We start from the raw sequence: 19,292 nt of genomic DNA, 5'->3' as shown, positions 1-19,292 counted from the left end.
TGATTATAGGAATTGAGATTTTGACATTTTGCCATAATGCCCTTATTTATTTATTAATTTTCATTTGTCATAACCTAATTGGTTCCTACAATTCTTACCAAAAAACCATTTTCTATTTGATCCTACGGTGGATATAATGGTAGTGGAGGGTGACGTTGACAGTGGTGGATATTGTTTGCTGCTTATGGCGGATGTAGAGGTGGCAGGTTGGGGCTGTGATTGGTGTTGCCGGTGGTGATAGGTGGGGTGATGGATGCTGCTGTATGAATTGAGTGTGTGGGTTTGTGTGAAATAATATTTATTAATAATTACATTTACACTACATATTTATTATTATTATTTTTAATTTGGATATTGTTTGATTATTAAAATATATTTAACTGAATAGGTATTGACTAATTTGCCCTCATATGCAAGTCACATGACATAACTTAACACGAAAAATTAACTGGGTTAGGGTTAAAGGACAAACACTGTTAGATTTATAAACGTAAATGATAAAATGTATCAATTTTGTAGATAAAGAACAATGAGTGCAATTTGGTACAAACATAAATGACAATTTCTGTAATTATGTCCATTAAAAATTGTGTCACGTTTGTATTGTGTTTTGATTTAACCATTTAATGTTTATTTGGTGAAGAAACATTGAGGTAACCTTTTTTTCTTTCTTATGTAAAGTGATCATTTTCCAAACTGTGGTTTTTAATTCTTATAAAGGGCGAAACTTCTAAGGGACCCGGTTCAATCAGGCTCGTTAACTTAAAATACGTAATTATGTTTAATATATTTTTTTTATGATAATATGATATTTTGTGTATCGTAATTTACATCGAATATAAATTTTGCTATAGCAATTGCCGCTCACACTCATAATTCATCACACGCCACATCAAACACTACAAACCAATATGAGAGGATAACTTGTGTGAACCTGTGGCAACGTGTTGGCATTTTTGCTATATATAAACCAAAATCAAGACCAATAATTCTTTCCAGCAAAAAATGTGATTTTTCCGGCCAAAAACATTTTCCGACGACTTGTAACTAACGATGTTAGACTCGCAGACCGTTATAAACAAATACGTTAAAAGTTGGGACAGTCAACAACAAATTCATTAGTTGGGACCGGCAATAACCAAAAGGCAATAGTTGAGATTAATAAAAACCAATATACCATAACTAAACATAATGATAATTAACCAATTTCAATATCTTTTCTTGATCATGGGGTAATTCAATAATTGTAATAAAAACAAAATTAAACGGTGATACTAAAATAGCCACCAAAATATAAGTTAATGAGTTATGAGAGAGAATAAAAGAAAGATGATTCAAGCATGACACATGTAATGACAATTTATAAATTTCTATCTAATACAATCTCTAAACACCTAATAATTGCATGCAAAGATCAACCATTATACATCATATAATTCACTCAACACTTCAACATAAGTTGCATCATCAACAAACACCATAATGCTATTCACACAATTTGAAAAGCCGGGTAGTTTCATTAGTTTCATCAGATTCATATTCTGAAAACATATAACCTTCAGATTCCTCTTCGGATTCAACTTCATTTTCATATGATTCAACCTCATAAACATGACATAATTCATCATTTTCACCTGAATTTGCGTCAGCGCGTTTCTTATACAACCCTCGACTTCTACCCAGAAACCCTTCTTTCATCAAGCATGCAAACTTACTCCTAATTTCACAAACCGGGTGTTTGTGAACAAGGCGATCACGATCATAGCATTCACGAAGAACAACCGTTTGCGTGTTGTTCTTTTTGGAAATATAGAAAATACCCGGATGTCGCTCAAACACCTTAGTGAACTTTTGAGGAAGATTTAAAGGTTTTCTAAGATTACTAACATTTTGTCGCTCGATTTTCTTTTGAATAGTAAGATGCAAAAGCTCGTGAAACACACCCACGATTCGTTTTTCAGAAACATCAGTTCGTGAATCCAAGTGACTTGAATCCGTGTACGGTGAAGTATACGGGAGCGTTTGCCACTCTTTTAACCACTCGAGAGATTTCCTTTTTAACCCAAATCCCCTTGGAAACCCAACACGAAAACTTAGCCGACCCGTTATGACATCCTTTTCCATTTGTTGTGAAATTGCATCACTTTCAAGTTGAGAGACCGCAAGCTCTTTATGCCAAGATAGAAGCTTTAAACTAGCACGGTCGTCAGACAGACGAGTTAACGAGAACACGTCTTTGTAAGTTGGGATAAACGAATCGACATAATCATGAGGCAAACCTAAATCCCATTTTAACTGATCTATGGTTTGTATTGGAAGAATCGTGTCTTTAGTAAGCATAAGAAGCTTGCAAACCCTATCAAGAAAATCTTTACGATTTTCTTGAAAAACTTGAATATATTTTTGATTTAGCGTTATAGCATCCGGGGTTAGTCTAAACCATGGGACAAGAGTGCCACCACTGTCGGGAACATGAAACTCATCAAATATATTTGGATATTTTCTTATAAAGGTTGAAACTTTAAGGTCATGGGGGAGACCCAATTGGCCTCTCTGGCGGCCAGCGAGGCGGTAGATTGGGAGGCAACCGTCAGGGTTGGCTGCTATGATCGACATGATAATCCACGCGGCTCTGAGCTCTCTTTCGCCTGTCACAACTCCATCTAGCACTTTATCCTTTATCCATTTTAGTTTTACATTAACTAAGCTGTATCTTTGGATATGTCTAAACCATAATACGCGATGGTGGTTGTTGGAAAATCGACAGCACAAAATCGAACGGAGCATCTTCTAAAATCATGCAATTCAATGTTGAAATTAGAGCAATGTTTATCTCCTTTGATCATTTGCGGGTTGTTAAACTAAGTAGAACCATTTCCTGTAATAATTGATACTTTTAAATTACTTTAATATTCAAACAAATATATATGTAATAGTTGGTAATAAAAGGGGAAGGTTCATGTACATTTTGATCTTAACATGAGTGCGTAGGAAATAATGGCAATTTATTTTAAAAATGTGAACGTAAGAAACAATACCAATCTACATAAACAATGACTTATAATAACAAAGAAAATAACCTAAAAATTAGAACAAAATAATCAAAATCAAGAACAAAATAATAACAACATATACCAACAAATACTTATAACAACAAAAGAAAACATCTAATAATAACAACAAAATATAAATAAGCAAATACTTATAACGTCTCATAATCGAAAATTAGCAAATACGAACAAAAAATAGCAGCAAACACTTATAAAAATAAACCTAATCATAACAAATTGGTTCTCACCATTTTCATGTTAAGAATAAAATGTATTTGATCCTGTTTCGGTAATAAAATATTCAAAAACATTAAAAATTACATGTAATGATACTTTTGATAGCAGAACAATGGAAAAAGACAGATCTTTACTATGCTTTAGGCCCCAATATAGCTGAGTTGCCACTAATAGTCTGACTATAGAATCTTACCTCCATTGTATGTTTTATTGTTTGCATAATATGTTGTGTTCTTGGAATCTTAGAATGTTGTCTTATGTGATCTCCCAATTCAATTGTATCTATGTTCAACAATTTTCAATTTGTTGGTCAAGCTGTTGTTATCTTCACAACAAAATCAATAATATTGCAGATTAAGCAAAAAAAAATAGAAAATACTAGCAGATCATGGTGGTTGTTTATTGTGTCGTTCTTTAGGAAATCATGAACCATCACTTTTATTTTGACATGCTTAGTTGCTTACCATGTTTAAGGACTCACATTAACAGATTGTTGATAATGCTTTAAGATTAGTTCAATCAAGTGAATGAATTAGTGTGGATTTGTATGTATATAAATACAAATTAGCACACTAATCGATTCACTTGATTGAACTACGCCTAAACCTCATAAACAATCCGTAAAAATGAGCGTTTAATCAATAAGCGAAGATTAGGCTTCGTCACAGCGGTGACCGAAGTCACGGACCCAAAAATTTTTGGGGTCGACAATTCGGTTTGTGTCAGTGGTTCGGGTCGGATCATCATCGCTTTTTTTTGAAAAAAGAATATATAGTCTCTTGCTTTTTCATAATTTACCTAATTAAAAAGATTCAATATGGTGAGTTAAAGTAAAATTTCACCATACAATACCAATTACAAGCTTAGTTGATCAATTTCCCCAAATCCCCAATTCTACAATTACAAACCCTAATTTTATAATCCTTAAACACTAATCAATATAAATCCAATACAATGTTTAACAACAACAAAAAGATGAAGTATTACCTTGTTGACCAAGGCTGAGCGTCGGCGGTAGGCGGTGGCGTGGACGGCGGACGGCAGGCGGCGGACGGTGGTCGGACTAGGTAGGAACAGCAGTGGCAGGGTGAGGGAATGAGTTATATTTCCCGTTCTTTTTTTGTTTTGTTTTGTTTTGTTTTGTTTAAACAAGTTTCCCTCAACTTGGAGTTTTACAAAAACAATGCTTTTATTATCCCATTATTATTTTATAACTTTTGTTTATAAAAATTGCATTTATAAAAAATTAAAAAGATGAGGTATTATATTTTAAAAAAACCAGTGGTGACCGGTAGCATTTTGAAAAAATACGTTGGGGGTGACCACGATTAATACTGTAAAAAATTTCAAAAAAAAGTTGTGAAATTTATTCTACTAACGAAGAAAACAGCAGTGGCAATGCCACCTTGGGCCCCTTCATTGTTGCGCCCCTGTTAATCATTAGTAAGAATGCCAAGACAAAATTGATTGTTCATGATTTCCCAAGAAAGTAACAAATAGAATATAACACACTAGTAAATTTTTCATATTTCTTAATTTATCTGCAATGTTAATGTTGCTGCTGCTAGTTTTTTTTATCACAAGTTTGCATAAAGCACAAAAGACCCAAATGAGCTATATTCATGCCACCAATGGCGGTCAACCATTTTGGAAGCCAAAAACAGAGTAAAAATAACATGCCATTTTTCTAACTTTTTCGTATCTTTAGTTTGCACACTTTTTCTTCTTTGAACAATGTACTTCCGATTTTGATTCGACATGGAATGAAATTACCGAAAGATATAAGCAAATCTCAATAATCAACTAACGAACTAATAGTATACGTGGCCAAACAGACGTGCCAAAACGGTTGAGATGCATCTTGTGATTAGTTACAAAAGAACTACTCCAAAAGAAAAGACATCTGATTTCTTAGTCAACTTGCAACCCGAAGCATAGTTAGATGACATGTATCTGAAATCGAACATGAATCATATTTAGACAAATACGTGACAAAATGATTACCCAAGTGAAAAGTAAAACTCATCCACACTCATCAAATATCATACTAGGCATAATTATGAAAGGCATATAGCTCATACAGAAGATTCATAATCAAGTAATGCATTAATAAAAAAAATATATATATTTTAAATTATAAATTTGGGGATAAGCTAGGGTGTAATAGTCACGGTAGGATTTTGTATTTGATTTTGTTTTTCCTTTTTTGATGTTTATATTGTTAAGCGACATTAAAGCATATCTAGCAAGGGATTATATGATGTTTAAAGAGCTCGCGGCTCTAAGCTCGAGCTTGTGGCTCGCTAGATAAAAACAAGTTAAAAAAATTAGTTTTGAAATAACTTGAGCTGAGTTGGCTCATTTTTGTAACCGAATCAAAATCAACCAAAGCTCGGCTTGGGTCATGGCTCGGCACGTTGGCTCGATCTTAAGCTCGTTTAACTTCAAAATCAAGCTCTAACCTAGCTGAGCTGTCTCGCTTAATTTTTAGTGTATATTCTAACAAAATGCATAAGATAACTTAGATCACATACTTCAACATCACAAACATCAATATCATAGAGAATCAGAGATGTTAATTATCCTCACATTTAGTCAATAATGCATTCATAAAACACAATTTAAATCTCTCACATTTAATCAATAATGCATCCATAAAACACAACTTAAATCTCCAAATATGTAAAACTTGATGTCCTTAGTCTTCTTCTCTCTCTGGTGGAAGTCCACACGGCAACAACATTTTCTGCGAAACAAAAAAAAAACTAAATTAAACCATATGCAAATAATCTCGAGAAACAGGAAACAGGTATTACTTAAAAGGTCGAATAAAACCGATACAGAATCCATATCACATTTATCTGAATGACCCTATATTGAAAGATAAAAAAAATAATAGAAGAGTTGAACATGAAAAACACCTGCATAAAATTGTAGTGTTCTCTCCCAATCGATTCATTCTCCGCTATTGCAAAATAAGCGAGCATAGGATAATGACCAACATATGAAGCATAGCTGTCTCGCTGGATATTAACCGCCCATTCACTTCAAGAAAACAAGAAAATAAACGGGTTTACTTTCATAATGAAAAAGTCACTATTTTTATAACATGAAACTGTAAAATATTAACAGAAAAGATAGAAAAAAAAACTTACAATCTGCTCATGTCTGCATGTCCTGTTCCTACATACTTAGCTTGCAGATGCTCAAGTTGGGAGTTGATATTAAACCTGTCACTAGCCTGCCAATAATGCAATAAAACATTATTTTAATTAATATATTTCATGAAATTATCAACAAAGAGATTTTATACACTGCCTGGTGAAATATTAGTTGACTTAACGATTAAATTTAACGGGGTTAGTGATTTGAATATAATTGGCAATAATCGGGAAACGTGGATGGTCCATATGCAAAAAAAAAAAAAACTTTTTAAACTAAATTCACATTATTTGTCAAACAATAAGAACGAAAATGACACTTTACTCCAAATAATAACAAATTATTAAGAAAATAAAATATGTGACAAAAAGTTAAGAAAATAAAACATGTGACAAAAGTTAGCAAAAAGTAACATGTCATTCTAAATTAAACCTCATTTCATTTCACAACAAATTTTTTTTTTGAAAAATCTCACTACCAAAATTCCTCCTCAACTTCATCTACATTATAAAATAACACACTTTCTCCATTAACAAACACTTGTTCCTTTAAAGACAACAATCCCAATATGCAACACATATCTACCCATTGAGCATTTGAATGATCACCAGCTGCAAATGCAAACACACTATCCTTAATCTTAATCCAAGACCATCCAGGCTCCTTAATAACCCCTTTTACCCTCATCACTCTCCTCACTTCTGCAGCCTCCCTCCACTTACCTTTAACCGAATACAAATTCGCCAACATTATATGCGTCGACGCGCAGTTCAAGTCCATTTCAAGTATCCTTCTCGCAGCATGCGCCCCTAACTCAACGTCCCCATGTAACCTGCACGCCCTCAAAAGCATTGACCATACCACATCGTCGCCGTTATATGGCATGCTGGTTATCATGTTTTCAGCCTCACGTAACCGTCCCGCTCTGCAAACGAGATCAATCATGCAGCCATAATGTTCCTTAGACACTCTAAGTTTGTAGTTTGTGATTTGGTTGAAGTAATAATAGCCCCGGTCAACTAGACCGGCGTGGCTACATGCAGTTAACACACCAATGAATGTGACTGCGTCGGGTGTTAGACCGACTTTAACAAGCTGCTCAAACAGGTCTATCGCTTCTTGGCTCGACCCGTGCTCAGCGTATCCGTTAATCATCGCAGTCCATGACACAATATCGTTATGCTTTGCCTCGTTAAATATGTTTAAAGACTCGTTTACGCAAACGCATTTTGAATACATGTTAATCATACTGCTTCTTACCATAGCTGTATGATCCAAACCGACATGAATGCAGTGAGTATGAACTTGCTTACCTTGTTCAAGAATCGCCATATTTCCACATACACTTAATACACTCCGAGTATGCAAACTCGTTTGGTTTCGGTCCGCCTTTTCTCATTAACGAAAGGTATTTAAAAGCTTCTTCTCCATAACCTCCTTGCGCATACCCACCAATTATCGTGCTCCACGAAACAATATCTTTTTCGGTCATTTCATCAAAAACATTCGAAGATAAACGTAACATCCCGCATTTTGAATACATCGTCATTATCGAGTTCCCAACCGACATACAACTGATAAGCCCGTTAGCCAACACGTGACCATGAAACTGTTGACCCAAATTAAAATTTCCGATATTTGCACAACTAGAAATAACGGCTGCAAGAGTGTACTCATTGGGGACAACTTCTGATTCACGCATACGCAAAAACGCTTCAACCGCTTGGTAATCTTGACCCGTTTGAACATACGATGTGATTATCGTAGTCCACGAAACCACGTCTTTCGTTTTGATTTTTTCAAATAAATACAGCGCATAATCTGCTTTCCCGCACTTGCTATACATTGTTGTAAGAGTATTCACAACAAATGAAGTTGCTTCAAACCCTTTTTTTAATGTCTGCGCGTGTATTTCTTTACCCGTGCGGATCAAACACGCGCCAGCACACGCTTTTAACACAATAGCTAAAGTATACGAATCATACGTCATATTGTTTCTACATAAGTTAGCAAAATATGAAATCCCCTCCATATTAAAACCCGCACGAACCAGCCCGGTTATAACTGCAGTCCAAGAAACCACATTTCTTATCGGCATCTCGTTAAACACCTTACAACCCTCGTTAACTTTCCCGGTTTTCATATACATGTCCAAAAGAGCACTGCCCACAAAAACTGAACACACAAAATCAGTTTTCACACAATACCCATGAAGCGATTCGCCTTGTTTAGACCTGTATATTATCGCGCATGCTTTGAGTGCTAAACTAAGTATAAACGGGTCCATTCGTTGCGAGGGACTAGCCCACATGGTGGAAAACAACGATAACGCTTCGGATGGATCTGAGGACTTTACGTAGCCGGAAATGATGGTGGTCCATGTGACTTCATCTCTGTGAGGCAATTCATCGAACAGTTGGCGTGCATGACTCAAGTTACCTGATTTCACAAGGTTTTTAAGCTCAGTGTTGATTTGGAACATGTTGAATTGGGTGGCATTGTGGGGTTGTTGAATTGATGGGTGTTTGATTGTTTGAGTATAAGGCATGTATGAGGTTGTGTATGGTCTAATGATACGGATTCGAGTGGATTTATACATGGCTAGTCAACTTATTTTGCATACATGATTAAAGACTGAAAGAATAGTACTAGCTAAACCTCTAGAAAGCTTTCAGAAATTCAATGTCGTAAGGCCTAATTCACCCGGTGTTGATTTACATGGGATTCGAACCCGTTACCACCACCAGCGATGTCTAACTTGATCTTAGTTTAAAAAGAATAATGCTGAAAAGAAAAGTAAAAATTAAAAATTAGGTTTAGATAGCAAAAATATTATGGTTAATTAAAACTAGGATCTAAAATCAAAATGATGGTTGTGACATTGAGTGAGATGGATTTAGGTTTTCAGCGTTGAGCCAAAATGGTGAATATTTTTTAATGTATGAGGCCCTATTTGTCGTGAAAAATGACTAATTAATAAAATGTAATGTCACGTCATTATTATGTAAGGGGATGAACATTAACTAATTCACAAATCATGTATAATGGAGGAGGTTAGTTAACAAGTTATAACTTGCATCTAATCACAACGGTTTAATAATTGGGAAAGGAGAATTAGTCGGCCCCACTGGAATTAGGGCTGTTCAAAACCGGATATCCGAACTTTCGGATATCCGAAACCGGATATCCGAACCATTCGGATAGTGAAAATCACTATCCGAATCCGAATCCGAAACTTCGGATATCCAAAATATTAGTCTTGTGTTTATTCACCAACATCTATCAAGATCTTTAAGGTATTTGAAAATTTCTACTTATATTAAAGTTTTGATATTACATATTAAATTTCAATCTGAACCGGCCGACTAGCACCTGCCGCCTAGCTAGTTCTACAACACTGACTGACTGGTGAAATATTAGTTTGTTCAACTGTGACTTAGTTAAACTTTTTTGTACCTGAACTTTCTTCCAATAACAATAACAATAACAATAACAATAACAATAACAATAACAATAACAATAACAATAACAATAACAATAACAATAACAATAACAATAACAATAACAATAACAATAACAATAACAATAACAATAACAATAACAATAACAATAACAATAACAATAACAATAACAATAACAATAACAATAACAATAACAATAACAATAACAATAACAATAACAATAACAATAACAATAACAATAACAATAACAATAACAATAACAATAACAATAACAATAACAATAACAATAACAATAACAATAACAATAACAATAACAATAACAATAACAATAACAATAACAATAACAATATAACAATAACAATAACAATAACAATAACAATAACAATAACAATAACAATAACAATAACAATAACAATAACAATAACAATAACAATAACAATAACAATAACAATAACAATAACAATAACAATAACAATAACAATAACAATAACAATAACAATAACAATAACAATAACAATAACAATAACAATAACAATAACAATAACAATAACAATAACAATAACAATAACAATAACAATAACAATAACAATAACAATAACAATAACAATAACAATAACAATAACAATAACAATAACAATAACAATAACAATAACAATAACAATAACAATAACAATAACAATAACAATAACAATAACAATAACAATAACAATAACAATAACAATAACAATAACAATAACAATAACAATAACAATAACAATAACAATAACAATAACAATAACAATAACAATAACAATAACAATAACAATAACAATAACAATAACAATAACAATAACAATAACAATAACAATAACAATAACAATAACAATAACAATAACAATAACAATAACAATAACAATAACAATAACAATAACAATAACAATAACAATAACAATAACAATAACAATAACAATAACAATAACAATAACAATAACAATAACAATAACAATAACAATAACAATAACAATAACAATAACAATAACAATAACAATAACAATAACAATAACAATAACAATAACAATAACAATAACAATAACAATAACAATAACAATAACAATAACAATAACAATAACAATAACAATAACAATAACAATAACAATAACAATAACAATAACAATAACAATAACAATAACAATAACAATAACAATAACAATAACAATAACAATAACAATAACAATAACAATAACAATAACAATAACAATAACAATAACAATAACAATAACAATAACAATAACAATAACAATAACAATAACAATAACAATAACAATAACAATAACAATAACAATAACAATAACAATAACAATAACAATAACAATAACAATAACAATAACAATAACAATAACAATAACAATAACAATAACAATAACAATAACAATAACAATAACAATAACAATAACAATAACAATAACAATAACAATAACAATAACAATAACAATAACAATAACAATAACAATAACAATAACAATAACAATAACAATAACAATAACAATAACAATAACAATAACAATAACAATAACAATAACAATAACAATAACAATAACAATAACAATAACAATAACAATAACAATAACAATAACAATAACAATAACAATAACAATAACAATAACAATAACAATAACAATAACAATAACAATAACAATAACAATAACAATAACAATAACAATAACAATAACAATAACAATAACAATAACAATAACAATAACAATAACAATAACAATAACAATAACAATAACAATAACAATAACAATAACAATAACAATAACAATAACAATAACAATAACAATAACAATAACAATAACAATAACAATAACAATAACAATAACAATAACAATAACAATAACAATAACAATAACAATAACAATAACAATAACAATAACAATAACAATAACAATAACAATAACAATAATAATAATAATAACAACAACAATAATTAACAATAATAACAATAATAACAATAATAACAATAATAACAATAATAACAATAATAATAATAATAACAATAATAACAATAATAATAATAATAACAATAATAATAATAATAATAATAGTTTCAGATAAACAAGTATGAATATCAAGTATTAATTACCTGCATATTAACCCACTTGATATAAGTTGAGATTATTATATCCTCCAAAAGCTGCAATGAAGAAATTTGTAACAAAACTTTAGAATTAATATCAAAACCTAAAAAGAGATGAACATCAATCGATTACCAGCTAACCTACTGTTCAGTTCTAGTCAAATTAGAGCAACATATTGCAAATTGATATTCAATTTCTAGGGTTTTTTTACAGTAATTGACAAATCAGGGTTTAAAAACACGATTTTTGTTTATAGGGTTTCAGTAATTAAGTATGGAGAAAACCTAAACATGAAATTGAATATGTTATTTGCTTCTATTACTTCATGTTCCAGAAGTTATAAAATTCAAAATTGAGGAATAATATATTGACAAGTAATAAAGAGAGTAATAATAATATTATAGGTAGAGAGAGATTAACATAAATAAATAAACCTGCAACAGCCAAACAGATCTGTAATAGCCGCCGGGGATATCAGCTCAGCCGGTGAGATTGTGAGAGGATTTTGTTGACTGCTTTTTTTGTGTAATATTATTGGAAGTTTTTTGATTGATGAAATATAGCCATAAGTTTTATTTCTTATGTTTTCAGCACCAATGTTTACCTTTTTCCTAAACAAATAGTAGTATTTTTTAAACGTCAATTTTAATTATTGACGGACCACTCACTTACTCGCTCATCTTTACTCATATGTGAGAAAGCCCACTGGCCTAACATGGAACCTTTTGTTATATATTTTTAATCACAACCAATACCTCTTTTTAAATTAAAGTCTTTGGATATTTCACCTTAAACTACTTGGGCTAAGGATGATCGTTTTCGATACCGGTACCGATTTGGTACATAATCGATACCAAGTTTTAATTTTTTAGTACCGACATGGTTCGGTACAGTACCGATATTTTCCGAATTTTGCACGAAATACCGGTACCGAACCAAACATTTCAGTGCCGTACCAATACCAAATATTTTCAATTTTAAGGATCAGTACCAGTAACATCCCTAACTTGGGCTAGCGATCATTGATATGAAACAACAAATAGGTATCTTTTAACAATTAAATACACACTTCTGGGCAAATAAAGGCAAATTAAGTTGGAAGTTTGTGTGATCAACCTTAACTTTCTATGTTATTCGCTATGGTAGATTTAATCTTTGTATCTCAACAATTGATATCATTATCATAAAGCGCAACTAAATACCTGTATCACATCGATCTTTTGTATATTGTTGTGGTTTGGCCAAATTTATATCATTATCAAAAAGCACAACTAAATACTTGTATCATATCATTATCATAATTTTCTAGTCAATATTAACATATACCTATCTCCAATCACCTTACCAAACTAGATACCCCACTCAATTAGTTAAAAATGTTCAAGATATCTGCATAATCCAGTGTAACATCCTAACCAACTTCACCTAAATCTCATCACCTGAACCACCCTCATCATCCGAACCACCCTCTTTCTTCTCCACAGAAGCCCCTAAACCATCTTCACCATCTTCTTTACTCTCTTCACCACCATCCTCACTAGCCCTCTCCTCATCACTACCCAAACCTGTTTCTTTCCCATTCCTAACACCGTCCTTCAACACTTCAGTTTCATCATTCACTCAAATTCTACGAGAACCGACACCATAACCTTTCAAAAACTTACTAATGCGGCATGCATCAGCAACAATCCCTAACCCCGCCCTAGCCTTGTTTAGGGTTAGTCCAGGCAATTTCTTCTTAATAGATCCAGCGGCAGAACCTTTACCATCGTCGCCGCCACCGGAACCTTCACCACCTTCGATGGAACCTGCCTTCACCTTCATATCATTTTCAGACTTCTTACCTCCGACGGAACCTACCTTCGTTTCAGAGCCGCCGGAACCTTCACCACCATCGCCGGCGACGGAATCTTCACCACCGGAACCTTCATCACCACCGCAACGTGTTTCTTTCCCACCATCGTTTTAACCACTATAGTTTCATCCTTCAATTCCACGCTACCTTCAAGAGAACCGGCACCGGCTCCACCATAACCTTTCACAAATTTACCAATTTGGAAAGCATCCGTAGCAATCCCTAACACCGCCCTAGCTTTGTGTAGGCTTATTGATGCGGGAGCATCGGAGTATATTTTTATTATTAGTTAATCTTTTATTATTTTACGTTTATCTCGTTTCCATGTTTATCTCTTTTTCTTTTAGTATAAATAGGGTGTTAAGGTTTCTTTGTTATTCAGTTTTTTTGATTGATTATGAATTAATAAGAACTTTGTTCTTGGAACTTTTGGTTCAATTATCGTCTTTGATTATCATAAAGTGTCTCGAGCCATTGATCGCTTCCGAAACTGCATCAGTTGGTATCAAAGCTTTTGGTTCTCAAATGGCTCGACGTGGTGTTGAATACTTGCTTGATCGTAGAGTCGCCGACCGAGGCAACGATCGAAGTATTTTCTATTCACGTGCTCGTGGAGAAGATCGATGTCCTACTCGCAGAGTCGCCGACCGAGGCAGCGATGTATGGAGATCCAACGACTCCGACAACGAGTCCGCGATCTTGAAGAGATCAAACGACTCCGAAAACGAGTCCGCGATCTCGAATTACAACGGGAGATGCGCAAGACGGAAACCGAGTCGAGCACCGTCGTCTGGGACGAAGGTGGCGACGGAGAGCAGCAGCCGTTCAGCCGTCAACCACTCCGGTTCTATGAACCGATCTATGAAGATGAATCTTGTCATGAAGTTTTTTCGGAAGAAAAACCTAAATACGATGAAGATGGAGTTGATTTCCATGAAAACAAATGTTTTGGGGAGGAGGAGTATCGTTCTGATTTTATTTACAAATCGCCACCTGTGTTTGATAACTATGGGGACGAGGAAGCATATTCGGAGGTTGTGGGTAGTGATATGGTGGTAGATGGTGGTTCCACAGTTCCTACGGTGGCCATGGGTTGTGTTTCGGTTGTCAACGATGACCAGGTGAAGATGAGTGACGAGATTTTGCTTTGTTTTAATCTTGGTAGGATTTATTGTGGTGGTCCTACGGGGGTGATTAGTGGTTGGATGAGAGAAGAATATGGCTATCAATCGGTGGCCATGGTTGTTCCTTATATCAAGCCAAATAAGTCACAAATTCAAAATGAAAGAGATTTGAGTAAATCTCATGCAAAAGTGGATTTTCAAAAGAGAATACAGGTAATTGAAAAATCTTGGGTTATTTTCAACATGGCTAATTATTATGGGGATTTTATATTTGCTAAAGTCATGGGTGTTAAATATGGTAATTTACGTGAGAAGCATGCATATTTACTAATTGAAAAAAAAATGCCAAAGATAAAAAGATTGAAAATTATGAGCTGGTTAAAAAAAAATCTTTTGACGGGTTGAATTCAAACAAATCACGACCCGAGGTTCCGTTTGATCCGGGTGGTAATGTTCACACTGAAAAGCCTACTATTCCAAGCACAATGCGAGAGGCGTCTACTGCTGCGTCCAAGAAAATTTCAAAAGTTGTCAATGATTTTTTCAACGTTCTCAAGACTCGAGGGCGAGTCTTTTCTGAAGACGAGGAGAAGGAGGTGGAGAGACCCGCGAACCCAATAGACCCCGATGGTATGAGTTTAAAGTCAGGTGAGGCGACTCGTGAAATTAATATAGTTGAGCGGGTAAAATTGAGAGCAAACAGAAACCATTATAATGCTACATTCGACCTCGGGGATATACGTTCAGAGTTGCGTGAGGTGTTTTGCACTATTGAATTATGTGGGCATGTCATGAAGTTAATAAATATCGAGCGCATTGATGTTCCTTTCGACCCAGGCGGCTTTGGTCCGAAGACAAAACTCGAGGACGAGTTTTTTTTCGAAGACCGGGAGTATGATGCAGGAGCATCGGAGTATCTTTTTATTATTAGTTAATCTTTTATTATTTTACGTTTATCTCTTTTTCTTTTAGTATAAATATGGTGTTAAGGTTTCTTTGTTATTCAGCTTTTTTGATTGATTATGAATTAATAAGAACTTTGTTCTTGGAACTTTTGGTTCAATTATCGTCTTTGATTACCATAAAGTGTCTCGAGCCATTGATCGCTTCCGAAACTGCATCAGTTTATGATGCAAGAGCATCGGAGTATCTTTTTATTATAGTTAATCTTTTATTATTTTACGTTTATCTCGTTTCCATGTTTATCTCTTTTTCTTTTAGTATAAATAGGGTGTTAAGGTTTCTTTGTTATTCAGTTTTTTTGATTGGTTATGAATTAATAAGAACTTTGTTCTTGGAACCTTTGGTTCAATTATCGTCTTTGATTATCATAAAGTGTCTCGAGCCATTGATCGCTTCCGAAACTGCATCACTTATTCTAGAAAATGTCTCTTTAATAAATCCAGAAAAGCCACCGATGGCGGAACCTTTACCATCGTCGCCGCCGGCGGAACCTTCACCACTGTTGAACGTACTCATTGAGCCTATAATGAGTTGGTGTCTTGTTTATCAAGTTGAGCACGTAACTTGGTTTACATGGAGTAAATTACTTGAAGAACAAGTCGAGCCAATGACTTGGACAACAAGGAATTTATTTATTAGTTATTGTTTAAATATGTCTAATTAGGTTTTCATGAGACATATTTAAACTAGTATATATACCCGAGCTTGTGTGTTATATTATGGTGTGTTTAAGAATTGTGATTTTCGAGCTAATGAGAATTACAAAGATTGAGCTTATGATCTAAACTATTGTTTTGTGTTTATTCACCAAACTTCAACCACCGCCGTTGCCTTCGGTATCTTCACCACCGCAGAACCCTTCACCACCTCCGCCGCAGGGACGGATTCAAGGCCAAATGACGGTGGGCAAAGGCCCACCGTCCGACTCGTGTTCAACCTATATTCTTAGTGTAGTTAATAGCCCGATATTCTTGTTAAAGCTCAAGTGCCCACCCTCCGATTGTCGGATTTTATGTTAACCGGAATATGCTACCGGAAAGCTCCCTTGAACCTCAAACTCTTAACTATTCTCTCATTAAGCATGCATAAAAGTGTAAAGTGAGAGCTATATACAAGGGGAAAAATAGATAGATATATATATATATAGAGAGAGAGAGAAGTGTAGAATATGAAGAAAAAGGAGGTGAGTTTCTTGTGACTAAAAGAGTGATCGAGTACTATTTCATATTAATTAAATTCTTTTTCCTTTTACTCTTTCAAAACACTAGTTTTTAACATCTTGTGACCATTAATTTTTCAAAAATTATTCATTTTAATAAAGTAGTATGTAACGTTTATCCATTAAAATTTAACTAATAAACTATTACTACTATTGTAAATTTCAGCTTAAAAATTTTATACGAATTACATTTTTATATTGTTTAAGTTATGTTGTATCTAACAATTTTACTTGTTATTTTTATATATACTATTGTTTTATTTAATTGTTATCATTTTTGAAATCTTATCTAACAAAAATCAGCATTTATAATTTTCGTTGATTGTTTTGTTTTGTGAAAACATATTTAGTTTTCATCTATGAAATCTTAACAATTTTGTAAAAGTAAAATATTTATCATAATGTTATCAAATATATAAAATTATTTATGGAAAGACGGGAAAGGGCCCTGAAAGTTCTTTTTGCTTCGAACCTTCATAATGATTTGGCAAACCCTATTGCCTTTGACCATACCCATTTTTTACCCGATTATTTCGTGCCCATCCTAGTGAAAATTCCTAGATCTGCCTCTGCATGCCGTCGACAAAACCTGCCTTCAAAACCTTCATAACCTCTTCAGACTTCTTATTAACTACCTTCATTTCAGAATTATCAACAACTACATCTGGCACAATACTATTCTCCATAGGCACATTCTGGCCGCCACCGCTACGGAAGCGGCCTATGGCGACATCAGGCTCACCCACAACCTTCTCATTGCCACCACGGCCAAGGCGACCGCCACCATTACGGTCGCTGCCTATGGTGACATGAGGCACAACCACAACCTTCTCATTGCCACGGCGACCGCCACCACCACCACCGCGAACACCAGCGCGGACGGACTTGATCTTAGACGAAACGTTCTTCATTTTAATTGACTGAGTTTTTACCGAGTTTGACTGAGGTTTGACTAAACGGTTATGAGAAATTGATGCGTGAAAGAGTGAGGGTTAAAAGATTGATGTGTGGCTGTGATGAAATGAAGTGTGAGTTTGTTACATAATACGGTGATCTAACGGTGGAAATTAACCGATAAAGAAACACAATTGTTATAACTGATCTGACAGTGAAAATTAACCGATAAAGAAGCACAATGGTACTTCAATCGGATCGATGACGTGGAAATGAATTTATATATATAACATTTATTAAAATACAATTCTATATTATTTAATTTTAAACAGTAAAAATAAAATAAAGCAAAGCATCAATCAAACACTAAATTAACCAAACCAGTAGGAACAATCAAGTTAATCGTTGTCGAAGCTTGAATTTGGAAGGAAGTTTACAAGTTTTATAGTTTTTTTCCTCGTATTACGGGGGTTATTTTATATTATTTGTTTTCTAATATTTATTTAGTTTTTGAATTTTTATTATTTTATTGTATGCAAGTTAATAATATACTTATGGTTTGATGATAAATTGTTTCACAAATAAATGATATATTTTAACCCGGTTTAAATGATATGTTTTAACCCGTTAATTTGGAATCCAATTGGAATCATTGATACAATACTGTTACAGAATGTAAATCTCAAAAGTATATATGTTGATGCTTTTGCTAAACTTTAGTGTTTGAGCTCCCTAAGTGTTCGAACATATTGTTTAGGGAGCTCAACACCACATTCCATAGCAACTCATTGAGCATCCTATCGAGTGACATACTGGCGAAATGTCGGTTTCTAAAGGTATCCACAGAAATAAGCCTTTAATTTAGCACAACAATCACTCGATGGTGGTTGAGGGCACGTGAACGCACCAACACACACCAGGAGCTCCATGTAGTTGCAGTCAGTCGCTACCGAGCCATGAGTATAATCATCACGCAGAAAGAACAACCATACAAAATATGTTGTCGAATATATATCTTCATATTTAAAAGGACTTAAAAGTTGAAAGTGTCGTGGTTTCAGCAAACGGCCGGGTGTGACACAATTTATAAGGGAAATAAAAGTGAGTAGGTAAAAGAGTTAATGTAATTTTTCTTTAACCGTAGTCAATTAAAGTTCCTGATAATGCACTTACTTCCATGAGAGGTATCAATATGTTTTAACATATATAT

At 33.6% G+C, this 19,292-nt stretch overlaps 2 protein-coding genes and 1 pseudogene across 4 annotated transcripts in view; all 3 read right to left on the bottom strand.

Annotated features, from left to right (window-relative positions):
* Positions 1 to 1,330: 1,330 nt before the first annotated feature.
* Positions 1,331 to 4,418, bottom strand: LOC143613954 (protein WHAT'S THIS FACTOR 9, mitochondrial-like). Its single transcript, XM_077087529.1, has 2 exons — positions 4,275 to 4,418; positions 1,331 to 2,878 (listed from the first exon to the last, which is right to left on the bottom strand). Exon 2 carries the CDS (start codon positions 2,785 to 2,787, stop codon positions 1,486 to 1,488), a length of 1,302 nt encoding a protein of 433 aa, XP_076943644.1. The 5' UTR covers positions 2,788 to 2,878; positions 4,275 to 4,418; the 3' UTR covers positions 1,331 to 1,485.
* Positions 4,419 to 5,842: 1,424 nt separating this feature from the next.
* LOC143614454 (uncharacterized protein At4g14342-like) overlaps positions 5,843 to 19,292 on the bottom strand; it is a 65,426-nt gene continuing 51,976 nt past the window's right edge. The window contains exons 1-5 of one of the 3 annotated variants that reach the window (XM_077087896.1): positions 12,462 to 12,482; positions 12,033 to 12,083; positions 6,443 to 6,528; positions 6,209 to 6,332; positions 5,843 to 6,033 (exon numbers count right to left, since the gene is read on the bottom strand). In XM_077087896.1, coding sequence (XP_076944011.1) covers positions 5,986 to 6,033; positions 6,209 to 6,332; positions 6,443 to 6,528; positions 12,033 to 12,038 — 264 coding nt within the window. In that variant the 5' untranslated portion in view covers positions 12,039 to 12,083; positions 12,462 to 12,482 and the 3' untranslated portion in view covers positions 5,843 to 5,985. Of the gene's footprint in view, positions 6,034 to 6,208; positions 6,333 to 6,442; positions 6,529 to 12,032; positions 12,084 to 12,455; positions 12,517 to 19,292 lie in introns of those variants that run through there. The other 2 variants (XM_077087890.1, XM_077087901.1) reach the window with 2 other exon arrangements.
* LOC143613945 (putative pentatricopeptide repeat-containing protein At3g47840 pseudogene) lies at positions 6,916 to 9,137 on the bottom strand (annotated as a pseudogene).

The sequence above is a fragment of the Bidens hawaiensis genome, unplaced genomic scaffold (genome assembly GCF_021521415.1).
Source record: "Bidens hawaiensis isolate Kalapana, Puna unplaced genomic scaffold, B.hawaiensis_p1.1 tig00002273_1, whole genome shotgun sequence".
In the NCBI taxonomy this organism is placed as follows: domain Eukaryota; kingdom Viridiplantae; phylum Streptophyta; class Magnoliopsida; order Asterales; family Asteraceae; genus Bidens; species Bidens hawaiensis.
The sequence above is the reverse complement of the archived record's forward strand: the minus strand, read 5'-3'. Positions and strand labels throughout refer to the sequence as shown.

What these genes read in the sequence shown, in the direction of transcription:
- LOC143613954 (XM_077087529.1), bottom strand. Translation starts at nt 2,787, where the DNA reads ATGCTCCGTTCGATTTTGTGCTGTCGATTTTCCAACAACCACCATCGC.